The 26467-nt window shown below is 46.8% G+C and overlaps 1 protein-coding gene across 1 annotated transcript; it reads left to right on the plus strand.

The window, feature by feature from the left end:
• Window positions 1-9023: 9023 nt before the first annotated feature.
• Window positions 9024-22324, plus strand: ZNF613 (zinc finger protein 613). Its single transcript, XM_029926521.1, has 4 exons — window positions 9024-9108; window positions 15982-16108; window positions 16341-16433; window positions 19620-22324. The coding sequence occupies exons 1-4, from the start codon at window positions 9088-9090 to the stop codon at window positions 21347-21349; spliced, it is 1971 nt and encodes a 656-aa protein (XP_029782381.1). The 5' UTR covers window positions 9024-9087; the 3' UTR covers window positions 21350-22324.
• The last annotated feature ends 4143 nt before the right edge of the window (window positions 22325-26467 follow it).

The raw sequence follows: 26467 nt of genomic DNA on the forward strand, positions 1-26467 counted from the left end.
TGAGTGATCAGGGTTGTTGTGGAGGACCCAGGCCATCCCGACCAATTCCCTTACGTTGGCTCTTGGCATGACCTGGTTCTATCCTGGCCGCCTTGGCTAAAATCTGTATTGAGGAGAGCTGGAAAGTGATGACGATGGCCCGCGTCTCAGCCATCCAAATGCTAGCCCAAACCCGAAGAACCCGTACTGTCAGCCAGAAACTGAAAAACCCCATACTGTTGGGAGAGACTGAGGAGACCCCACCGCCATGCTCCCCTGTACCCCTCACTGCCACCTGCGCCTCCAGCCGTCCACGCTGCCGAAACCCCACTGGAGCCCGCCCCTCATCCTGGGGCCTCACCGCCTCTAGCACCACCAGCCTCTCCAGATGTGACCGGCTCACCTGGACCACTTGTCTTAACCTCATACACCCCTTCCGGAAGTCAGCTAGAAGATCAGGCCAGTCCCTCCCTGTAGCAACACTGCAGAGCCCTACAGGGAAACTAGGGAACCTGTTTATTACGGTCAGGAAGGCCAGATCCGAGGAGGCGAGCATGATTTTGTGTACCAACCTTTTACTACTATGGACCTCCTAAACTGGAAGTACCACACTCCCTCCTATACGGAGAAGCCCCAGGCTATGACTGAGCTAATGTGGTCCATAATTCAAACCCACAAGCCTGCCTGGATGGACTGCTGCCAACTCCTTCTGACCATCTTCGACATGGAGGAGCCCTGTGGAATTACCCAGGTGGCCCGAAAATGGTTAGAGGAGCATGTCCTGGCTGGGACCCTAGACACCCGGGCTTACGCTCAGGCTCACTTCCCTGGGGAGGACCCCAAGTGGGACCCAAATGACTCACGTGTAGATGGAGGGCTCACAAGGACTGAATGGTATCAAGAAGCCCTTCTAAATGGCATGAAGGAAGGCAGGGGGAGGGGGAAGGTCATAAATATGAATAAAACATCAGAAGTGCTCCAGGGACCCAAGGAGAGCCCGAGCCAATTCTATGAGAGATTATGTGAGGCATTTGGTCTCTGCACCCCTTTTGATCTAGAGGTGCCCATTAACAAGTGGATGGGGCATCTGGCCCAAGCTGCAGAAGCTAGAGGATTTCACCGGCATGAATGCCAGTCAGTTGTTGGAAGTAGCAACTAAGGTGTTTGTCAACAGTGACCAGGTGGCGCGGAGGGAAGACTGCTGGAAGATGCAGGAAAAGGCAGACTTATTAGCTACTGCCCTGGTGGAGGGGTGAGAGCACTCCTGGAAAGGTGCCCTGGCAGGGCCGGGGCCGGAGCCAAAAGGGGGACCGGTGGGGACAATCATCTCGCCCAAGACCAAAGTTGGGGTGGAACCAGGGTGCTCACTGTTGTCAGGAGAGCCACTGGAAAAATGAGCGCCCCTGTGGCTGGGTAATTCTCAGCCGGGCCTCAAGAAGAAAGAAAGGAGCCATGTGGTCCAGGGCTGGTACCAACCAGCATCACGGCTTCATGGGGCCCCCGAAGATGATTCTGTGGGGCTAACCACCATGGAGGACTGTGAAAAGGACTGGACAGGCTGGGGTCTATTTTGTAAGGCCCCCAAGGCCTATGGTCCAAATGAATGTGGGGGGCTGACCCATTGGTTTCATGTAGATACTGGGGCAGAACACTTGGTGGTGACCCGACCCGTGGGCCCCTTCTCACAGAGACAAGCCACGATTGGAGGGGCCATGGGAAATTGGACGTGCCGGCCCTTCCTGCTGTCTAGCAATTCGATTTAGGCCGCCATGAAATCATCCAGGAATTCCTGTACCTCCCCTCGTGCCCCGTGGCCTCAATGGGCTGGGACCAGATAGCTTTCAACTCTGACGGACAAGCTGCTCTGACCCTGGGAAAGCCGGAAGCAAAGATTATGACTCTTACAAGGTGCCTGGCCTGGGGCTCCCAGACGCGTCCGAGCCCTTCTTCTTGTGCCTTCATGAACGTACTGGCGTCCTAACCCGGATGTCGGCGTCAAGGCGCCGCCCACTGGCGTAGCTCTCCAAGCAGCTCGACTCTGCTGCCCAAACCTGGCTCCTTGCCCACCGGCCTCTTAGTGTCTGAGGCTGATAAGTTAACTGTGGGACAACAATGGACCGTCTGAGTGCCACATTCAGTACTGACATTAAAAGAGTACAAAGGACAATACTGGGTAACCAGCGCCCGGACTGTCACATAATCAGGGAGTGCTATGTGAGAACCCGCCCATTCGCCTAGAAGTAGCGCAGCCCCTAAGCCCTGCAAACCTGTTGCCTGTGGGTCCAGCTCAACCTGATGGTGACTGCACTGAAGTCATGGATGAGGTGTTCTCCAGCTGACCAGTCCCTAGGGGTTGGACCCCGACGCTGAGTATTTCCCCCATGGTAGCAGTTTTGTGAAAGAGGCAGAACGCCGTGCAGGGTGCTCTGCGGTGACCCTGAATTCTATCACTGAGGCCGAACCCCTGCCAAAGAGGACTTCGGCACAGAAGGCAGAGTCCGTCGCGCTCATCCGAGCTCTCCAACTGGCAGCAGGGACATGTGTTACTCTATACACAGACTGTAAGTACACCTCCCCCACCCTCCACGTACATGGGGCTTTGTAAAAAGAGAAGGACCCAATAAACTCAGGAGGAAAAGACATAAAGTATGGTAAGGGAATCCTTGAACTCTTCGACACTGGATGGGCCCCTAAGAGAGTGGCATCAGGCATTGTCAGGGACATCAAAGGAGAGATACCAGGGCTGCGTGGGGAAACTGTAAGGCAGGCAGAAAGACAAAGCTTGCAGCCGCCAAAGCACCAGCAGGATCAGCGGCTTTAACCGCTGCACTGCTCCTTAGTCCACTGGCAGAAAGGGACCCTAATTACTCACAACATGAGAGTACCCGGTTGAAGACTAAAAATGGAAGCTACCTCCCAGTTGGATGGTGGAAATTAGAAGACAGCTGAGTAGCAATTCCTGAGGCCCTGGCTCCAGCTTTTGTCAAGCAGAAAACTGTGGACAGAAAGCTCTTGAGACTACTTTGAGCAGACATTTCTTTCTTTTTTTTTTTTAATTTGTTTCACTCATTTATTTTTTTTAAGCTTATTTATGAATTTTGAGAGAGAAAACAAGCTGGGGAGGGGAGGAGAGAAGGAGAGACAGAATCTCAAGCAGGCTCTGTGCTGTCAGCACTGACACAGTGCTCGAACTCACAAACCGTGAGATCATGACCTGAGCCGAGATCAAGAGTCAGACGCTTAACTGCCTGCACCACCCAGGTGCCCCTTGAGCAGACATTTCTACATCCCTTTACGCTCCAGCATAGCCCGAGCGGCATGTGAGCAATGTGGAATGTGTGCCTGGAATAACCAAGGCCACCTCTGGGGTGCAGAGTGCCGGGGGAGCCCAATTTGAAAATATGATGGTGGGAGCGCCTGGATGGCTCAGGCAGTTGAGCATGTGACTTTGGCTCAGATCATGATCTCACTGCTCTTGGGTTTGAACTCCATGTTGAGCTCTGTGCTGACAGCTAGGAGCCTGGAGTCTGCTTTGGATTCTGTATCTCCCTCTCTCTCTGCACTTCCCCTGCTCGCACTGTCTCTCTCTGTCAAAAAATAAATAAACATTAAAAACTTATTTTTTTAAAAAAGGGTGGGGTGTCTGGGTGGCCCAGTCGGTTAAGCATCTGGCTTCAGCTCAGGTCATGATCTCACGGTTCGTGGGTTCTGTGCTGACAGCTCAGAGCCTGGAGCCTGCTTCGGATTGTGTGTCTTCCTCTCTCTCTGACCCTCTCCTGCTCGAGCTGTCTCTCTCTGTCTCTCAAAAACAAACAAACAAACAAACAAATAAACATTTAAAAAGAAAAGAAAATATGGGGCACCTGGGTGGCTCAGTTGGTTAAGTGTCCAACTTTGGCTCAGGTCATGATCTCACAGTTCGTGAGTTCGAGCCCTGCATTGGGCTCTGTGTTGACACTTATCTCAGGGCCTGGAGCCTGTCTTCCGATTCTGTGTCTCCCTCTCTCTCTCTGACTCTCCCCTGCTCACACTGTCTCTCTCTCTCTCTCTCTTTCTCTCTCTCTCAAAAATAAATAAAACATATAAAATTTAAAAGAATAAAAGGAAAATATGACAGAGGGCTTCCCTTAGCTTCCCTGGGTCCAAGTCTGTAATTATCTGTTGGTCTTTGTGTACACTTTCTCTGGCTAGGTTGAAGCCTTCCCTACTCGCACAGAAAAGGCACAAGAAGTGGCCAGACTTCTTCTAAGAGAAATCATTCCTCCATTTGGGATCTCTATCACTGTGAGATCAGATAACAGGCCAGCATTTGTGGCCGAGGTAGTGCAGCTGGGGGCAAAGGGGTTAAAGATCACCTGGAAATTACACACGGAATACGGACCCCAGAGCTCCGGGAAGGTGGAATGAATAAACCAAACTCTGAAGATGCAATTACGTAAACTATGTCAGGAAACCCACCTACACTGGGATCAAGTGTTGCAAACTGCCTTGTTAAAATCAAGGTGTAGGGGCGCCTGGGTGGCTCAGTAGGTTAAGCGTCCGATTTTGGCTCAGGTCATGATCTCATGGTTCATGGGTTCGACCCCCGAGTCAGGCTCTGTGCTCACAGCTCAGAACCTGGAGCCTGCTTCGGATTCTGTTTCCATCTCTCTCAATGTATTAAAAAATTTTTTTTAAGCTTTAAAAAAAAAGAATCAAGGTGTAGCCACACTAAGCAGATGCAATTCTCCCCTTATGAAATCCTCATGAGCACCCTCCCTGCATTATCAAGGGCATAGGGGGGATCTAAATGAGATAGGCAGTCTAACCCTAAGGCAACAGAGGTGGGCCCTCGGCTCTACCCTAACCACCTTACACCACTGTGTTAGGGAGCAATCACCTGTGAGTCTGACTACAGACATTCACCCCTTTAAACCAGGAGATGCTATATGGGTGAAGGAGTGGGATGTCCACTCTGGAGGGACCCGTTCACTGTCATTTCGTCCACCCTTACTGCATTAAAGGCAGTTGAGGTGAAACCGGGAGTGCATCCCTGATCCATCAATGCCATGCAAGCTGACCATACAGAAGAAGCAATCTGCAACTCCAGAGGCAGCCCTGCTTTAGTCACTCTGGAAGCTGACTGATTTATGCACGGCAGAAGCTTGAAGAATCTATGGTCCGGTAGAACAAATAGACAGTGCTTATTTTCTGTATCTGTTTCCTTACTGTGATGCACTGTCACCCTTCATCTCTCCCTGTTATTGTGATTCTTGCTCTACTTTTTGTCATGGGATTGGCAGAGGCCTCCCTGGCCAGTGGGAGTGTGGTGAGAGGTCTCTGTTAGCACTCCCCTTCTTTATGTGGACAGGATGCTTTTTTGGTGTTCGTTGCTTCTAATCTGGACCCTTCTGTAGACCTAGATTCCTCATCATGTGACCCACATATTCAAATAACCAGGTCAGACCACGGAATCACTTAGACCTTACTATGCCATATTCTCATGCAGGGGAAAAGTCCTGGGGACCTGCAGGCACAATAAGATTATCTATTCTGTCTGCCAACAGGAGAGTCAATATGCTTGCCTTGACCCACAGTACTTCCCCAAAGAAGATTGGTTAGAAGTCTGAAGGAGGGGCAGGGCTTGGTCAGCCGGACACAAATTACTACCCAAAATTGACTGCTTCCCCCCGGCCGGTGGGTCGGTGGATTGTCGCGGGTTCCTGAGGAGGGAGTGAGAATTGGGGGGCAGGGGGCACAGAGAATGAAGGCAAAACAAAATCTCTGATCAAGCTTCTCTTTATTGAAAACACACACACACCTTATATAAGGTTCAAGGCGGGAAGCAAGGCAGTTGACCTAGGTAGGTTGCTAGGAAACAGGGTCAAGTGATTTTTAGGAAAAGGCTAGGGTAAAGGGGAAACCGAAACTGCAATTTCAAACACAGCGTCTAAAGGATTGGTAAGAAAGCCCAGACTTGCTGTCTGCAGTGCTGAGCAGGGGAGCGATTGACAGTACTCTGCCTTCAGGTGGTCCATCTTTGTTCTACTGGCTATTCAGTCTGGCTGTCTCCAGTCGCTGAATGGGGAAATACACTTCCCTAGCCTGAATTCAGGCAGCTCCCCACAGGGAGTGACACTTCCTTGCCTGTAGGCTGCTGATCAGCTGAATCTTTGCAGCTCCCCACGCAAAATGACCAGTGTCAATGCTGTTGGACATATGTGCGGTTATAGGTATTGGCCCAGGGGCATCTGTCATATGAGAAAAGCAGGCACTTGTCATAGAGGCCCAAGGACTCTTGATATACCATGTGTAGGCTTAGACTGGGAATGGGAATACCAACTCAATGACAAATACATGTGTGAGGAAAACGGTTTCTATGCCTATACACCTGAGTTTTCTAAAAATATATATAATTTATTGTCAAGTGGTTTCCATACAACACCCAGTGCTCATCCCAACAAGTGCCCCCCTCAATGCCCACCACCAACTTTCCCCTCTCCCCCATCCCCCATCAACCCTCAGTTTTTTCTGTGTATTTAAGAGTCTCTTATGGTTTGTCTCCCTTCGTCTCTATAACTTTCCCCCCTTGGTCTTCTGTTAAGTTTCTCAAGATTCACATATGAGTGAAAACATATGGGATCTGTCTTTCTCTGACTTATTTCCCTTAGCATAATACCCTCCAGTTCCATCCACGTTGCTGCAGATGGCTGAATCCATGGAGAAGGCAGAGACCCGGGAACTGTGCTTTATTTCAAGAATGTCACTACTGCCCAACCAACCATGTCCCATCAAGTTTTCCACTCCTCCTATGAAGAAATAAGAAGTAGCCCCCCTCCCACTTCAGTCACAGTAAGAACCTTGTTTCTAGCTTTAGCAGAGACATAGCCCAGACTCTGAAGATCTCTTCTTGCTTTGTATGTAGGGGAACCTCCATGGGGGATCAATGGCCATGGGAAGCTAGAGAATTAGATCCCTGTGAACCTTATAATTAAATAGAACACTCCAGTCCTAGTACCAGGGTTTGGCTCCTTAAAACCTCAATTATTGGGGAAAATTGCCTTGCCCAGTGGGGAAGAAAGCTCACCATCTTTGTAGGAAACCTAACGTGCCTAGGCCAAAGATTTTATAACTCAACCACCTGGGAAACCCAATGGTGGGGTCTCCAGATCACCGTGAACCAGACCCCCACCCCTTGTCTAACTTCTCTCATCTCTGAGAGGCTTGGGACAATGTCAACGCAGCCATCGAATGGCAGGTGCCAGGTGGATTATACTGGATATGTGGAAGGACACCTTGTACAGTACTTCCCTCAGGCTGGTCAGGGTCATGTGTGCTGGGAACTGTTCATCCATCTTTCTTCCTGCTCTCAGTTGCCAGAGGGGAGCATTTGGGAGTCAAAGGGTATAGGGACAGGGAGACTCAACGGAAATGACGTGCCCTACAAATTGGCAATTGGAAAGATGATGAATGGCCTCCTGAGTGTATAATCCAGTATTATGGCCCTGCCACCTGGGCAGAGGATGGGTCCTGGGGTTACCGCACCCCCATTTACACGCTAAACCGCCTAATCAGATGCAGGCAATTGTAGAAATTATAACCTGTGAAACCACCAGGACTCTTAATTACTAGCTAAGCAGTAAACCAAAATGTGCAATACCATGTATCAACATTGCTTGGCCTTAGATTACTTGCTTGCTTCTGAGGGAGGAGTTTGTGGAAAGTTTAACCTGAGCAACTGCTGCCTACCAATAGAGGATGAAGGAAAAGTCATAGAGGAGATCACAGACTGAATGAGGAAGGTTGCTCATGTCCCAGTCCAGACCTGGAAAGGTTGTGACCTGGGGGGAGTTATTTGGAGGTTGTTTTTCAACTCTCAGGGGATTAAAAAACCCTCATAGATATTATTCTCTTGATTTTGGGAGCTTGCTTAATCCTACCTTGCCTACCTCTCCTGGTTTTATGGTCTGTCTCCCTCGAAGACACTAAGGCAATGGTCGAAAGGAAATGGCCACAGATGTGATGATGTTAAGGAAATGTAAACCTCTAAACCAAGGTGATACTCTTTGATCCAAAGAAAGAGGGTTCTAGCATTAAAGGGGAGAATGTGGTAGAGTTCCTCGCTAAGGAGTGTAGTGGAGGCCTCCTCAGAACAAAGGATCATAATATGGCCCAGTCAACACCTAAACACGTATGTATAGCTCTGACACTACTCTGTAACTTGGACTGTGTCCAATCAGACTATATGTCACCATATAAGGGAGACAAAGAAGTAGAAATTTTATAAAAAGCTACACGCCGCTGGGCCTGAGGCTCAGTTTTTTTGGGTACGAACCCATTGGGCCTGTGCAGGCACAACGAATAAAGTTGTTTTCTGGACTGAAAAGCCTAGGTGTCCCATCTCTCTTTGTGAGAATCCTGTTACCCAGTCTCCCTCCACCTCCCCAAAGGAAGCTTGGTTTCTTCTAGTCGCTGTTTTTTACTTTGTCGGATGGTGTTATCACTCTCCCTACATTGTGAGTGCTTCTCCAGATAGTAGAGAAGAAACTGCAGATTCTCCAAATCTTCCTCTTGCCCTCCATATCCAGTCACCAGCGTTCCTTGGGGTATTTCCCCTTTGGCCCTTATGTTTGCCCTTTTTATTCCGTTGACAGGTGTTTTCCTTTGTAGGTATACCCAACTTCTAAAGTGGCTGTGCCTTGTGTCCTTCCCCAATCTTTCCTTGGGCAAAGTCGTTTGCTTTTCTCGCCAGCCTGCAAAGATGAACGTATCTTACCCCATGTTTGTCTTGCGTAAGCTCGAATTTCTGAGAATCAGTGCGGTTTGCAGAGCAAGATTTAAGGTGCTAGAAACGGGAGTGTTTTCCGTATGTTTTCGCTGTGCCTAGCTTTGCCTGGCTACTCGCCAATAGGGCTACTTCGCCTTCTGTACGTGAAGTACTGAAGGATGGCCGCCTGGGAGACCCGTGGCCAGAAGGGCGCGGACATATTGACTCCAGGAAAAGCCGGAAGTCCAGGTGTCCTGCGGTGTAGAAACGCCGCTGACCCTCGCCGGCCGCCGTCGCTGACGGGGAGGCGGGCAGGGGCGCGGCAGGAGAGTTCGCGGAAGTGCCGCTTGTAGGAGGTCTCCATGGGGTCACTAGGAAATCAGGTCTGCGTGGGGGTCGGTCTGGTGAACAGGGTGAAAAGACCGAGGTGACTGAGGGGTCCGTGGGTGAGAGGGAAGCAAGTGGGAGCCCCTGGTGGGGTGTCTGTGCGTGCGGCGCCTTTGGAGTCGGTGCTGAAGGATTGTGAGGGTTAGTGATTACAGATCTGTCTAGATCTACGTTTCCGAGTCTGTGGTCAGGGTTTGGTGTCTGTGTGTAGCGCCTAGCGACTGCGGACTAGTCTAGGAAGTGGTTTTTGTTAGTGAAAGCGGTGTCCGCTTCCTCTACGGTTTTGCCCTGCGGCTCAATGGCAGGAGGGGGGGCGCAGGGTTAGAGAACTCCGGTGTCTGGTCCAGGTTTCGGGATTATTCCGAGGGTGGGGGAGTGACGAGTGTTTGGGGAAGGTCCAGGTGTGTCAGCCCTTGAGAGGTTTGTGAGGTTGGTTGGTGGGTGGGTTCCAATGTTTCTTTCCCTGTCGATCCTTCCAATCCAAGCTCTAGTTTGCCTTAGGCATCTCTTCCTCTCCACCCCGTAGATAGGAGTGCTTTGTTGGAAATAGAGCATTAAACACATCTAAAGTGGTAAGGTTTCTACTAAAGATGGGGATTTTGCCCTTTCTGCAAGGTTACTGTGTGTGCACATACACACACACACTTGGAAATGCTTCTTTTCAGTGCCACTGTAACACAGGTAAAATAATATTTCTTTTTTAGGTTTCTTTATTTATTGTGTGTGAGAGAGGAGGGAGGGTGAGAGAATCCCGAGCGGACTTGGCGCTGTTAGCACAGAGCCGCCGGGGGGGCTCCTTCTCCTGACTGAGACCAGGCCTGCGTGGAAATCGAGAGTCAGACGCCTCAGGGGGCGGAGCCACCCAGGCGCCTCTGTGTGTGCAAAGTTTTGTGTGGACATGCTTTTAACTGTTGGAGGAACCATCAGACTATTTTCCAAAGTGTCTGCACCATTTTACATTTCCATTGGCAGTTAGGAGGGTTCCATTTCCTCCACATCCTCACCAACACTTGCTGTTTTCTTTTTTCTTTCTTTCATTTTCTTTTCCTTTTTTTTTTTTTTTTTTTTACTATGTCTCAATTGTGGCTTTGACTTTCATTTCTCTGAAGAAGCATGATGTCGAGCATCTTTTCATGTGCTTATGCTATGCATAACTTCAAAGTATATGTCTTTTAACTAAATATAGATAGCATTTCTTAGAGCTGCATAATAGTTCACTGGATGTGTATACTTTTATTCATTCAATTAATTCTCTCTTAGCAGACCTAAAATTATACTTTTATATCAACTTTACATGATTGTTTCATTATTTCTCTTGCAATGATTCCTAAAAGTGGATTTTTTTGGATGCTACCAAAATCTCTATTGGAAATATTCAATACAAAGTGTTAAGCCATTCCCCTAAAATAGTCAATCATGTAACGTTGCTAAGGAAATGTGTATTTTCGAATGCTATCTATTTATAAATTTTTAAAAATGTTTATTTATTTTGGAGAGAGAGAGACACAGACAGAGTGTGAGCAGGGAAGGGGCAGAGAGAGAGGGAGACGCAGAATCTGAGGCAGACTCCAGGCTCTGAGCTGTCAGCACAGAGCTCAACGTGAGGCTCGAACTCACAAATCGCGAGACCATGACCTGAGCCAAAGTCAGATGCTTAACTGACTGAGCCACCCAGGCGCTCCTATCTATTTATGTATAAGTAATCTCTACACCCAATGTGGAGCTCAGACTCATGACCCCAAAATCAAGAGTCACATGCTCTTCCAACTGAGCCAGCCAGGTGCCCCAGAATGCTATCCACTTTTAGATATAAGTTCTGCAGTCAGCCATCTGACCAAAACCTTTTTTTTTTTACATCAGAAATATTATATTTTTAGTTCATAGGATGTAAGATGGAAAACTTATTTTTGGTGTATGTTCACTTGAATCTCTGAAGTTCTGACCCTTATTTAATCACATTGGAGGAACTTTAATAATATCCTTCCTCTTCTCTGATATTGATTATTCTTATTTGATTCTTTTTTTCTCTTATTTGAGTCTTTATCGAATTAATTGGGTAGGATTTCCAGAATAGTTACAGGTAATGTAATGAGGTCCCTCTACGCTCTCCTGCTCCCCCAGACCCTCACAACCACCAATCTGCTGTCTTTGTGGATTTACCTATTCTGGATGTTTCGTGTAAATGGAATCAGACAACACGTGACCTTTGGTGTTTGCCTCCCTTCACTCGGTGTGTTTCATGGTTGTGTGTTGTATCCCAGGTGCTCCGTCAGTGCTGAGCCAGACTATTACAACTATTTACAACTCTGCCTTACTGTCCATTTCCTGTTTGCATTGAGTGTAGAGATCAGCCAGAGGGACAACTTAGGGTCTTCTCAGGTTTTTTCTGAGCAGGTGTCTCTCCCTGAGCATGTACTTAGCTTTATAAATTCCCCGGTATGCACTGGTGCTTTTTTTGTTTTAGATTTTTTTTTAATGTTAATTTATTTTTGAGAGACAGAGAGAGACAGAGTGAGTGCAGGAGGGACAGAGAGAGAGAGGGAGACACAGCATCTGAAGCAGGTTCCAGGCTCTGAGCCATCAGCACAGAGCCTGATGTGGGGCTTGAACTCACTAACTGATAATCATGACCTGAGCTGAAGTTGGACACTTAACAGACTGAGCCACCCAGGCGCCCCACAAGTGGCCTATTTCTTGATTGAGTGATCACTCTGCTGCTATAAACCTATGACTGTTTTCCAGAGTTATGAAAAAGATTTTGTTTTTTTCTTTGTTCTGACGGTTCTTACTTGGTTTTTTGATGTTTCTGTGGAGTATGAGCCCTTGAAACTTCCCTCTCTGTCATTGTCATTCAGTGAGAATTTTCCTTCATGATGTACATGTTGGTCACTGGTATTTTTTAGAGAAATAAAATGATCACGGGATGCCTGACTGGCTCGTTAGGAGGAGCGTGCCACTCTTGATCTCGGGGTCATGGGTTTGAGCCCCACGTTGGGTGTAGAGATTACTTAAAACTAAATAAAGAAATAAAAAGCTTAAAAAAATACACTAACTGTAAATGCAACTTAAGTGAGGGCCTCTAATCCACCCTCTTCCCCCCCTCCCGAGATAATGGATTTCTTTTCTTTCTTTCTTCTTTCCTTCCTTCCTTTCTCTTAAAGATTTTACCTTTTTATTTTAAGTTCATTTAGTTTTGAGAGAGAGAGAGCGTGCATGTGCATGAGCGGGGGAGGGCAGAGAGAGGGGTACAGAGAATCAGAAGTGGGCTCTGCACTGGCAACAGAGAGCCCAATGCGGAGCTCAAACTCACAGACTGTGAGATCATGACCTGAGCTGAAGTCAGATGCTTAACCAACTGGGCCACCCAGGTGCCCCAAGATTTTACCATTTTTACGTAATCTCTATACCCATTATGGGGCTTGAACCCACAACCCTGAAATCAGGAGTCACAGGCCTCACTGACTGGGCCAACCAGGCACTCCTATGACTTCCTTTATTTTTTTTAAATTTCTTTTTTTACACTTTATTTATTTTTGAGAGACAGAGAGACACAGTGTGAACAGGGGAGGGGCAGAGAGAGAAAGAGACAGAATCTGAGGCAGGCCCCAGGCTTTGAGCTAGCAGTCAGCACAGAGCCAGATGTGGGCTTCGAACCCACGAACTGTGAGATCATGACCTGAGCCAAAGTCGGATTCTCAACCGACTGAACCACCTAGGCACCCCTCCTATGACTTTCTTGAACTTGGTTTATATAAAACATGGTTTTATACTTTCACTCAATGTGTATATAACCAGAAAGAAAAGCCTTGTTCTGTATGCTTTAATTTTTTTCCATTGGTTTGTCCTTGTTTCTTTCACATAACAATTAATTAAAATGGTTTGCTAGATAATGCTTTGCTGAGTGCATTGGTCTTCAAACTGAGGCGTATACGAAGACCTTTGAACAGGTACATGAGCACCCGTGATTTTAACAGAGTAGATGTCCAGCTCCTCACCTTTTACATGTTCTTCCCAACACTGACCTGTGTGGGAGGCCCCTGTTGGGGGCGTCATGCTGTGTTATATTTCCTTTCATGGCTCCTTACACAGACTTTCACATCCTAGAAGAAAGTGCCCACACACTCACAGTCTGGGGTTTCCTTGCTCCGGAGTGAAGTAGCCTCTGGGGCTACAAACAAAGGGACAGATGGCCCTGAAATCAGGTGACTGACAGTAGAATTGATAACATCTGGGCCCAGAGGAGATGTGCACTCACAGTGAACTTACTGCAGTCCGCAGGTCCTAGCTCTGGGAGCAGAATCCATCAAGCGAAGCAAGGAGCAGATCTCAGGACCTGCACGTGGTCATTTGTGGGGACACCTTTGACCAGAGACCAAGATTTCTAACCAGGAATTTAGGGCAGTGCAAGGAGAAACTGAAGACACCGCATCCCCATTACTGGCTGATTTCCAATTACAGAAGAAAATGATTAAGGACCAGGTGACTTTATTTGATTCTTCCCTTCATCTGTGATTGATTTTGGAGGGACTTAAAAACACAGCTGAGTTCAATGGAAAAGTATAAATTGGTAAATAGGATTTCCGCAGAAATAGATTAAGACTCCAGCTCCAGTATCGAGGCAAATAGGCTCAGGACCATGTTGTTGTTAGGGTCCACACGGAATAACTCGTGGTAGAACATCCTGTGTGACTGGGCATTTTGCGGACTATGTTAACCTCAGCCTATGTCTGACGTCTCTCACGGCCATCGCAGCCGGAGAATCAGGGTGACCACGGGATAGACCGTGACTGGGGAGAAAGCAGACTGGTTCCAGAGGATGTCACTATGTATTTCATGGCACTCAGGCATCTGGACTGTTTAGGGGTGCTTCCTGGATGTGATATGGTGTCCTGAACTTCAGCTTTCTCCTAAATGCAAAAGAGGATTCCTCAGAGGCCTCTTTGAGAATAGACCAGGAGACTTCAGTGGGCACAGTTCTTTCTGGGGACCATAATGAGGGTACCGATGGGCCCAGCCTTGCGGCTGTCAGGGTTAATCTGGAAATAAAACCCACATGACCTAAGAAAATGGAAGGACTGCATGACTTTCAAAGGTCCTTATGAACAGGGGACTGAACCGGTTGGTATTTGAGTTCAGATATGGCAGTAGGGAGTTGAAGGTAAGGTTGTTGGGATCTAGGGGTTTCCTTTCAAACTCCCCCTTATTAAGATAATACACGTTCCTTACATTCAAAGCCAGTTTCTACTGTCTCCTATTTTATTTTATTTTGCTTACTAAAAATTTTTTAATGTTTATTTATTTTTGAGAGAGAGAGAGAGGGACAGAGCATGAACAGGGGAGGGGCAGAGAGAGAGAGGGACACACAGAATCTGAAGCAGCTCCAGGCTCTGAACTGTCAGCACAGAGCCTGATGTAGAGCTCAAACCTATGGACTGAGAGATCATGACCTGAGCTGAAGTTGGATGCTTAATCAACTGAGCCAACCAGGTGTCCCTGTTTTACTTGTTTTTTGAAATACACTATTTTAAAATATTTAAAAAATTTTTAAAAACATTTATTTATTTTTGAGAGACAGAGAGAGTGTGAACAGGGGACAGAGAGAGAAAGAGACACAGACTCCATAGTAGGCTCCAGGGTCTGAGCTAGCTGTCAGCACAGAGCCTGACACGGGGCTCAAACCCATGAATCGTGAGATCATGACCTGAGCTGAAGCCAGACAGTCAACTGACTGAGCCACCCAGGTGTCCCTAAGATATTTTTTTAAGTTTATTTTTGAGAGAGAGAGAGAGAGAGAGAGAGAGAGAGAGATCTGTCAGTGACAAGTTGGGGAGGAGAAGAGAGAGAGAGAAACAGAATCTGAAACCAGGTCCAGGCTTCGAGTTGTCAGCACAGAGCACGACGTGGGGCTTGAATCATGAACTTGGAGAACGACACTTAAGCCGAAGTCAGACACTTAACCGACTGAGCCACCCAGGTGCCCCATTGAAATAGTATATTTTAAAAGTTTATTTATTTTGAGAGAGAGTGTGTGGGTGAGTGAGGGGCAGAGGGAGAGGGAGAGAGAAAGAATCCCAGCAGGCCCTGTGACTCAGGGCTCAAACACACGAACTGTGAGATCATGACCTGAGCCGAAATCGAGTTGGCTCCTTACGTGACTGAGCCATCCAGGTGCTGTCCCCTTCTATTACCTTTTAAAAAGTAATCCTTTAGAAGTGCCTGGATTATTTTAAAAGTAAAAAAAAAAATACCCCAATGATTACAGAGTTATATAGCAAAAGTATGATTCTTTTTTCACGTATATATATAGCCAGTGCTTCAAATACATACATTGCAAATGTTTTTAGTTTAGCAGAATTTAATGACTACTTATTACAGAAATTTCTGATTTGTTGAATGATGCTTGACTGCGTGGTTACTGAATATTTTGTTATACATAGGTTTGACGTTAATATATTTTCCTTTTATAACAATGTAGTTTGATAAACATCCAAAGGCCTGAGGTGTCTGGGTGGCTCAGTCAGCTAAGTGTCTGGCTTTGGCTCAAGTCATGATCTCGCAGTTCACAAGTTCGAGCCCTGTGTTGCGCTCTGTGTGTCAGCACAGAGCCTGGAGCCTGCTTTGGATTCTTTGTTTCCCTCCCCTGTTCAGTTTGTCTCTCTCTCTCTCAAAAATAAATAAACATTAAATTTTTTAAAAATAAAATTTTATTCAAAAATAAAACAAAATAATAAATTAAAAAATATATATCCAAAGACCTAACTGTATAGATGTGGCCTCGTTGGTGAAAATGAGTAGAACAACTTCTTCATGTTCTTTCCATTTCAGGAATCAGAGGAACAGTCAGGCTAAACAGGACTGTGTCGTTACAGGAATCGCTGACTCTGGAGGACGTGGCCGTGGACTTCTCCCGGGAGGAGTGGCAGCTCCTGGCCCCCGCCCAGAAGGACCTGTACCGGGACGTGATGCTGGAGAACTACAGGAACCTGGTGTCGCTGGGTGAGCACGGCTTTTCCTCTGGCGGCTTCGGAGAGCTCTGGCGTGTCTGTGCTGCTCTGCAGTGTAGATTCTCAGTCCCCTCCCGGGTCCCAGATTCGAGGGGATCATGTGCCTTTCCCGAGAGAAGACCTTTACCCTTGCCTTCCTGCAGATCGCAATTGCATGGCCCCTGGGTTGGCAGACCACCGCCCAGCTCACAGAGCCTGCCTCTTCTGTCATTTCCCATGAACAGGCTATGTGGCCAGCAAGCCAGAGGCGCTCTCCAGACTGGAACCGGGGGGAGTGTGGATGACAGAAGGTGAAACCCACCATCGAATCTGTCCAGGTGAGAGAGAACCGGCGAGGAAGTCACATTTAGTCACTCAGAGGGATCACGGCTGCAAGGGTGTCTGAGGACACGTGTCACCAAGCTCGGGGAATCTCCCATAGAAGCGTCCTTTCTCTTTTAGGTGCTTAGAGGACCTATCTCTGCTTGGGTTCAATCCGTGTTTATTTCATTCAGGTGTCCGTTATTTTTCTCTCCGGGTTTCCTTTTAGAATCCTCAAATCTCATCAGCCTTCTTTGCCCAACACTGTCACACCTGTTCCGTCCGCTTCCCTTGCTCTGAAAGCCCACCTTCCACGCCTCTCTCCAAAGAGAAATGTTCCATTTGAGCACTGTCTTCTGCCCCTTCCTCTCCCTTTGGATTACGTCAGTTTCCCTTCCTAACGTTCACGTCCAATGTTGATGGGGAGTTAGGATTTCCACACGTGAATCTGGGATGTCCGGACCTTCTGTTCTTCACACCTCACATCCCTGCCGTGTATCTCTCCTCTCACGCCGCTGCCGCACGCACAGAACTTCTGACACCACACGTCGGGGTTTCCCCACGACAAGCAGTTCTTTGCGACACCCACCGGGTGTCCTATGATTTCACTTAATTCTGACATCTACCTGGAAGTAGCGTTGGATCCAGTAGGTTAAGGGCAGATCCCATGAGACTGCCCCTCCCCCCAGCTTTAGGTATCAATCAGGTTACTCACAGCTTCCGTCCAACTTGGCTACAATCTGAGCCTCCTCCCCCTTGAATTCGATTATTTGGTAGAATAGTTCGGAGAACTTGGGCGAAATACTTACTTACTATTTACTAGTCTGTTATAAAAGGATGTGATAAAGCATACACATGAACATCCAAATGGAGGAGGTGTTTAGGGCAAGGTATGTGCAAAGGGACACAGAGCTTTCATCCCCTCTCCAGGCCCCTGTCTCCCAGGACCTCCACTGTTGCTTTCCGCAACTCCTTCAGGCCAAGGAATGACACTTAGGACTGAGCCAAGGAATGACAAATAGGAAAGACACATTAAGGACACAGACACATGAGACGCTCGAGCAGAATCCGTCAAGCTGGGCTCCTGTTTTATTCTCTCAGTAAATGTTTAGTCAGCAGCGAATGTCTTACCAGAATAGACACATATAGAAGAGGGACAGAGCGGGAACTGTGTGTGGGTGTCTTTCCGGGGCCGTGGTCTCCTGACGCACATGGCTGATGACCAGGAAGACTGTCCTGCACGTCTTTCTGGAACCTCATCAAGTCCCTTGTTCGCAGCGTGCTGAGAACAGAAGTCTGATAAGGGCACTGCACACACAAGGTTTTAACACTCCATATGTTCAGCAACCTGGAGGCTCCCTGAACCCCGCAGTACTGGGATTTTCTCGAGGCTTCCTTACATAAGCAGGATCAATCATTAACTCTCTCCAGTCTCTTCCCCTCTCTGGAGGATGGAGGGTGGGGCTGAAAATTCCAAGCTTCTGATCCGGGCTTCGTCTTTCTGCCATCCAGCCCCCCACCATCCTGCAGTCCCCCCCCCCCCCGCCAGAGTTACCTTATTAGAAGAAAAGACACTCTTACCACCCAAGAAATTCCAAGGGATTTATGAGCCCTGTGTCAGGAACCAAGGTCAGGAACCAAACATCAGCACAGAAGATGCTGAGTGCTCTTATCATTTAGGAGATTGTAAGGATTTTGGGGGCTTTCTGTGAGAACCAGGGGCGATGAAGGGTGTTTTTTCCTAGACATTTCCCTACCTCCTTAGCACCCTTATTTAAAGCCTTTTGAGGGGTGCCTGGGTGGCTCAGTCGGTTAAGCGTCTGACTTCAGCTCAGGTCATGATCTCACGGTTCATGAGTTTGAGCCCCGCATCGAGCTCTGCACTGACAGCTGGCTCAGAGCCTAAAGCCTGCTTCAGATTCTGTGTCTCCCTCGCTCTGACCCTCCCGGCTAGTGCTATCTCTCTGTCTCTCAAAAATAAATAAAAAACATAAAAAAATAAAGCCTTTTGATTTCTTTTTCTTTTTTAATTATTTTAAATTTATTTTTGAGAGACAGAGAGAGACAGCGTGAGCAGGGGAGGGTCAGAGAGAGAGAGGGTGACACAGGATCCAAAGACAGGCTCCAGGCTCTGAGCTAGCTGTCAGCACAGAGCCCAACACAGGACTCAAACCCATGAACCGTGATATCATGACCTGAGCTGAAGTTGGACGCTTAACCAACTGACCCACCCAGGGGCCCCATTTCCCATCTTATTAAAAGTCACTACCCACCTGTCTATTGGCCCACGTCAAATACTTTAGAATAAGACCTGATTCCTCACATTTATTAATTCCCACAAGTTGAAACTGGGAGTGAGCCTTGTCTTTTCTCTGTCCACATTATGTCTGACTTCCCTCCACCTTACTCTCAGTTGCTCCCTTAACCATTTGCCCAGTTTGTACCTGCTTTCTCTGTCACTGCTTGCTTATTCAGTTTTTCCTAACTAGAATATATGCTCAGTGGAAACAAGAAATGTGTTTCCGGTGCGCCTGGGTAGTTTATGTCAGTTAAGTGTCTGACTTCGACTCAGGTCATGATCTCACAGTCCGTGGGTTTGAGCCCTGTGTCAGGCTCTGTGCTGGCAGCTCAGAGCCTGGAACCTGCTTCAGATTCTGTGTCTCCCATTCTCTCTACCCCTCCCCTTCTCACCCTCTGTCTCTCTCTCTCAAAATAAAATAAAGACATAAAAAAAACAACCCTATTAAATGTGTTTCTATGTCCTCATCACCAGCACAATGCCTGGTACGTGGTCATAGTTTCCTAAAGATTTATGGAATCCTTATGAATGTGTCCACAACATTTTAAAATAAATATCCTTCTATCTCCTTGTGCTTCTAGGAACTTGGTTTTATTGTTCTATCTCAGCATGCTTTATAAGGTCACAGTTAGAAAACAGGCAAATCTGTGTTTATCCATTCTGAGTGATCTAACCTTATTTATGCACGGACTATTCTTACCTTTTCTCTTTGCTTATATTATTGTGCTTAACCTTTGTCCATATGATGTTTGCTAACATATTTCCTTGGAGTGTGTTTAAAATGAGGTCATAGTGTTGTCAGCAAGGAGCCAGCCAACACAAAGCCACTTGTGAAATAGTTTTAATATATGCCAAGCTGATGTATCAAGCTCGTGGAAAGATTCATTCTTCTCTTCTTTCCTAGAGATCAAGAAAGATGGTGGTCATCTGCAGGGACACGTGCAAAATCAAAGCTGTCCAAAGAGAATGAAACAATGCCATGAACATAATACATTTGGAAACATCATTCATCAGAATAAAAGTAATTTTTCTTTAAGGCAAAGTCATGATATCTTTGACTTACATGGGAAAACACGGAAGTCAAATTTCAGTTCAGTTAACCAGACCAGAAGCTACGAAGCAAAGAACCTGACCGAGGTTAATGGAGATATGAAATCCTTCTCCCATACAAAGCATGACCAGTATGGTATTGAAATTAAATTACCTGATTGTGGAAATTCTGTGAGCACAAATTCCCAGTTCATCAAGCATCAGAGAACTCATAAGACGGAGAAACCCCATGTGTGTAGTGAGTGTGGCAAAGGCTTCTTCAAGAAGTCTCGGCTCACAGATCATCAGAGAGTTCACACAGGAGAGAAGCCTCACGGATGCAGCATGTGCGGGAAAGCTTTTTCCAGAAAGTCCAGGCTCACTGAACATCAGAAAACTCACATAAGAGAGACGCGGTACGAATGCACGGAGTGTGACAGAGCATTCCCCAAGAAATCACAGCTCCTCGTGCATCAGAAGACACATACAGGAGAGAAGCCCTGTGTATGCAGTGAGTGCGGAAAAGGCTTCTTCAAGAAGTCTCGGCTCATTAATCACCAGAGAGTTCACACAGGTGAGAAGCCCCATGGATGCAGTCTGTGCGACAAGGCATTTTCCAGGAAGTCCAGGCTCATCGAGCACCAGAGAACCCACACGGGAGAAAAACCTTACGAATGTACCGAATGTGACAAAACGTTCCGCTGGAAGTCACAGCTCAATGCCCATCAGAAGACTCACACAGGAGAGAAACCATATATATGCAGTGACTGTGGGAAAGGCTTCATTCAGAAGGGTAATCTCATTGTACATCAGCGGACGCACACTGGGGAGAAACCTTACATATGCAGCGACTGTGGGAAAGGCTTCATTCAGAAGGGCAATCTCCTTAAACATCAACGAATTCACACTGGCGAGAAACCCTATGTGTGCACCGACTGTGGGAAAGGCTTCAGACAGAAGACCTGCCTCATATCCCATCAGCGATTTCACACCGGGAAGACTCCCTTTGTGTGTACCGAGTGTGGAAAATCCTGTTCCCACAAGTCCGGTCTCATTAACCACCGGAGAATTCACACAGGAGAGAAACCCTATCCCTGCAGTGAGTGCGGGAAGGCCTTTAGAGATAAGTCGTGCCTCAATCGACACCGGAGAATTCACACAGGAGAGAGACCCTACGGATGCACTGACTGCGGGAAGGCTTTCTCCCACCTGTCGTGCCTCGTTTACCATAAGGGAATGTTGCATGCAAGAGAGAAAGGCACACGTCCGGTCGTGGTGGGGAATCCTTTCTTAGAGAGCCACAGCTCATCACATCCAAGGGATTACATGCAGGAGAAAAACCCTGTTAATAAGGTGTCCAGACAAATGCCTTCCGCAGCAGCTCAGACATTACACGTCCATGAGCTCCTAGCAGATAGGAACACAGCCACAGTCGGACAGCCAGATGCTAGTTTTCCACCATCAGCAGGTGACCGAGTTTGCACAGCGACACCTTTTGAATGCAGTGAATGTGGCGATGCCTTCACCGATCAGTTGCATCATAGTTTATGTCCCAAAAAGCACACAGGAATACAGTGTGATACAATCAAGGTGGAAAACCCTTGACTAAAACCTTCCAGGTCAGTGTGTGGCTGGCAAGCGTATACTGAGACACAGTGTAAAGACCAGGGATAGTCTAACAACAAATAGGATAAAGAGCGAGAAAGCCTCTGTGGAAAGATAGACACCCCCCCCCCCGGGTGTCTCACGGGTCCCCTATCAGCAGGGAGTTTATAGCTGGGAGAAAGAACTGCAGTGACCGTGGGAAAGTTCTTCCCCAGAAAGAGGACCTTACTAGGTGCCAGAGGGCTCCCGCAGGAGAGAAGCTATTGGAAGAGCTTTGAAGGCAGTGAATGCGGCAGGACTGATGATGAAGCATCCTCACCTAACCGGGGAAATCCTACAGAAAACAGGACCCTGCACACAATAACTGTGGAACGTCTTCAGCAAAATATCAGCAAACACATCAAGTGAATAAGCCCTGTGAAAGTGACTATTTCAGAGATTTCTGCCAGAAGTCTGACCTCATTTCACATCAGATAATGTGTATAATGTCCATTTTAGGACAATATACCTTGCATCAGATTCCTAATTGATATGACGGAGGCTCCTTAACTCAAAGGAGGTGGTGTGTGCTGCCCATCAGTGGTTTGAATTATAACAGTGCACCCACTTTTCTAGGGGGCATGAATCTTTCATTCCGACCCAGGATCGTTATTTGGTTAGCTCTTGTATTTCTTTGGTTCCACATTGATTCAGTTTATTTTAGACTGCTGAAGTCCTTCAAATGGAAGCTGAATACATTTAATTCAGTAATGTACTGTGGTATATTTGGATATGTTTGACTTTTTAAGTATCCCTTAAAGGAACAACTACTCAGGACTCCTGAATAACCTGTCTGCCAAGTTCTTTGCCTAGAAGACAGTTCCCATCCGGTACACACACCTCTTTGAAAACCTTTCATTAGCTAGTTCCTTTACTTGGTAAAGCTACAGGTGCTGACAGTAGTGAACTAAAACAAGAGTCCTTGCTGCCTTTGAACTGGCATTTCTTTTTTCTTTTGAAGCTGGATTACATGCGTCTAGCAATCTGACCCTCTGGCACATGTAATCAAAGGATGGTTACACCTACATTAGTTGAAAGAGACTTATGGTAGAAGGTACAACGTATCCTGGTCATTTCTTGTCCAAGGGGCATGTTATTGTTTGGAGAAGAAGGGGGAAAGGATTCAATTCGTTTTACACTAGTAAAATAGGATATGGATATGTTTTAACAGATTCATACCTTTCTACCTGGATTACAAATCCCTATCTGGATAGTTTATAGATATGCACATATTCTCATGCACATAGCAAATTGGAAACAAGTCCCATGGCTTTGAAAGATGGTTGAAAGTAAATGTGTGGCCTCAATGAAAGACCCAATGGACTAATCAATCAAACGGATTTTTGTTCACTGAAGGAAAGGAGCCACAGGAAAGAAATGTCAAAGATCAGAAAATTTAAAAAAAAAATCCTGAATAGAGGCCCTTGGCAACAGAGAAGGGACGGATCAGAGAAGGAATAGGATCCTCAGAGCCAGCCCAATTGCTAGAAAATAACGTCAGTTCCCAAAAGAAGGACAGTGTGTTAGAGGGGTGGAGCTGAGGTTCCTTGAGCGGTGAAGAGCCCTGACCCTCGTTCCCCAGTCTGCCCCCTGTGAGAGTTGTCATCTCAGGGGTCCCGGCTCCTTTGTGATGTGATGAACTGGGACATGATGTAGCTTCATTGTGCTCACTGTCCTGGGCACGGGGCCTGTCTCCAGTACTCAGGGTTCTTTCCCTTGCTTCAGGAAAGCTCTATCCAGCTTAAAAGCTGAGTTGCTGCTTACAAGGGAAAAAAGTGGAAATTTGCTGTCAAATGGCTCTCTTATCATTGAATTCCAAATTCTGGGTTTTTGAGGAATTTACTGCAACAGACTTTTTTTTTTCTTTTTTTTTTTTGAGCGCCTGCAGGGTGCCGGGCACTATTGTAGGCATGGGGTCCACACTGGGGAACAAAACATGCAAAATAATGGCCTCTAGCAGGATGGGTTTGGGGCAGACACTCTTCAAAGATTCAGAAATGGACTCTGGTTTGACTCAGGCTTCAGGTCGTCTCCACTCCTCGTGTTGCGAATCTGCACGGCCTCTCATGGTGGTCTGCCTCTTTCTACTTAAATCTTCAGTCAGGGTCCCTGAGTGGGCTGCCCAGGCCTGCCTTGAACCCTGAGGCCCAGGTGCTGAACTCATCTGTCCGAGGCTGGCATCCCAGGTATATAAAACATTGTGGTAAGATAGATAATTCCAGATGGTCCTCTTTGAGAAAGCCGTGTCTTGTTATGTCCTCTAGGCCTCCAGCCACTCACCTTCATAAAAATCGTAGCTAACTATTTTACTATTTACTAATTACTAAGTGTTCTGACTGCCAGATGATGATGGCATTGTTTGGTTACTTAGTATTCTGGAATGCTCTCCATTTCCATCTTCCTATATTTTAGGGAGCTGCTTTTGGACTTTGAAGCCTCATCATTTTCTCCTTGGTCCATGTACCACGTTCTCAGCAGTTGCACAGGGTGATGAGTGAGGTTGTCTAAGGGCTTGGACTCTACATGGGTCACTCTGCCTTGTCTGGCTCAGCAGGGCGGGTGTACTAGTCTGCTCAGGCTGGCAGAGCACAAAAACAGAGCAAGGTCTGGTTTACACAACAGACATTTCTTTCTCACAATTCTGGAAGCTAAAGTCTGAGATCAGGGTCCCCATGGTTGGTTCTCTCCCAGGTCTTTCCTTGACTTGTAGATGCCACCTTCTTCCTGTGTCCTCACGTAATCTTCTCTCTGTGTATCTAATCCAAATTCTTTTTTTTATTAAATAAATTTTTTAATGTTTCTTTTTGAGAGAGAACGCACATGCAAGCAGGGGAGGGGCAGAGAGAGAGAGGGAGACACAGAATCCGAAGCAAGCTCCAGGCTCCAAGCTGTCAGCACAGAGCCCAACATGAGGCTTGAACTCATGAACTAAGAGATCCTGACCTGAGCTGAAGTCAGATGCTTAACCGACTGAGCCACCCAGGTGCCCCAAAATTTTTTCTTAAAAGAAGACCAGCTATATTGGATCAGGGCCCAGCCTATGACCTCATTTCAAATGAATTACCTCTCCAAATCCAGTCACATTCTCAGGTACTGGAGGTTATTATTTGAACATAAGGATTTAGGGAGTGAGAAAGAGTGATATGTGTCCATCGAATGCCATTCAAATTTGGAAATTTCTATCGGGCTAATTGATCGAGTTGGCAGGTCACCAGGAAATGGTGGTGTCTTTTCCAGTTTGAGGATTAATACAGGGCTATATGTCAGTATTTGGGGAGGTCCATGTGTGTCTGTGGTTAAGAGGCTGAAGCCTTGGAGGCCCAGGACCTCTGGGCTTTTAAGATAGACCTGATGAATGTCACTTTCTCCTCAATCGTTCAGAATCCCTCTACAGGGACTTGTCATGTGTGTATATGTATATATGCACAGTCATATATATGTTATACACACAACATGCATTTTCTGGAAAAGCAGCTGGTCCCTAGGGGACAGTGACAAGACACAGCCACTATAGGTAACAGGAAAGAAGGAGTTGTATTGAAAGTGCTTTACGGAGGACAATGGAGGCTCAAGCGAAAAGGAGAGTGATTTTTGGAGGATTGTGCCCTGGATGCCTCTTAGGAGTTGCATTCACTGATCTCTGTCCCTGAGTATCCATGCATTTGGGCTGTGCACTGTTTCCTCTGATGATGGATGTTACCAAGAGTCAGGTATGAAGTTTTCTGTGGCCTCAACTAAATTGCCTTGATGTCCGAGATGCTGGCTGGGCCATGAGAGGCCCTATGGATTTGGAGGATGCAAGAAAATTGCAGAGTCTGGGTAAGGTTAAGGTTAAAGTTGTTCCTGGGCAAGCTATTTGATTCCAGAGGCTTATTGTGACATAATGAGAAATACATAGTTTTGTCTCTGGTTCCAGTTCCTGACAGAGCTTCTGAAACCCTTGTAATTTCCTGAACAATGGGGGTGATTAGAGCTGTTAAATCACTTGGATCACTTGGAATTTCCTGGATGGTGTAAGTAAGTGTCTTTTGTTTGGGACACCTGGGTGGCTCAGTGGGTTAAGCTTCCAGCTCTTGATTTTGGCTCAGGTCATGATCTCATGGTTTGTGGGACTGAGCCCCACATGGGACTCCGCTATGGAACGTACTTGAGATTTTCTCTCTCCCTCTCTCTGCCCCTCCCCTGCTCATGCTCATGCTCTCTCTCTTTAAAAAAAAAAAAAAAGTGTCTTGTTTTGCAATAAGGTGACTCTTGGTGGGCTCCCAGATGGCTCCTGGTTTGGGGCTAGTCACCAGAAGGACCACCACCCATGACCAGAAACTCGGAACTTTCAGGGAAGGGAGAGGGCCTAGAGATTGGGCCTAGAGATTGTTGGTTTGTCTGTCTCTGTCTGCCTGTCTATCTATCCATTCATTTGAAACTTTTCTCTTTAAAATTCATACATGGGAGCACCTAGATGTCTCAGTTGGTTAAGCGACCGATTCTTGATTTTGGCTCAGGACATGATCTCACAGTTTGTGGGTTTGGGCCTCACGTTGGGCTCTGTGCTGACAGCATGGAGTCTGCTTGCAGTCTTCTCTCTCCCTCTGTCTCTGCCCCTCCTCTACTTGTGCTCTCTTTCTCAAAATAAATAAACTTAAAAAAATTCGTACATGAATCAAGTAGGTTGTTTTTTTAAAAAGTAAAGGCAATATGTGTGTGTGCTGTGTATATGTATATTTATTTCTTATTTAAAAAATTTTTAATGTTTATTTTTGAGAGAGACAGAGTGTGAGCAGAGAGTATTTATAGAAATAAATGTGTATTTTTTCATTAAAAATTTTTTTAATGTTTATTTTTGAGAGAGGGAGAGCAGAGTGTGAGCTGTCAGCACAGTATCTGACGTCTCGGGGCTCGAACTCACAAACCGTGAGATCATGACCTGAGCCAAAGTCGGACACTTAACCGACTGAGCCCACCCAGGTGCCCCAATATATATGTATATTTAATGGTTCATATTTGTGCATATATCGTATCTACATTCAGCAAACAAGTGAGTTCCCTTCTATGTTGCGGGTCCCCCAGACCACCTCAGGTTTG

This window comes from Suricata suricatta, chromosome 16 (genome assembly GCF_006229205.1).
Source record: "Suricata suricatta isolate VVHF042 chromosome 16, meerkat_22Aug2017_6uvM2_HiC, whole genome shotgun sequence".
Lineage (NCBI taxonomy): Eukaryota > Metazoa > Chordata > Mammalia > Carnivora > Herpestidae > Suricata > Suricata suricatta.

What these genes read in the sequence shown, in the direction of transcription:
- ZNF613 (XM_029926521.1), top strand. Translation starts at nt 9,088, where the DNA reads ATGGGGTCACTAGGAAATCAG. An exon ending in TGGGGTCACTAGGAAATCAG is followed by an intron (nt 9,109 to 15,981) that starts GTCTGCGTGGGG and finishes GTGTCGTTACAG; the next exon opens with GAATCGCTGACTCTGGAGGA. An exon ending in CAGGAACCTGGTGTCGCTGG is followed by an intron (nt 16,109 to 16,340) that starts GTGAGCACGGCT and finishes TCCCATGAACAG; the next exon opens with GCTATGTGGCCAGCAAGCCA.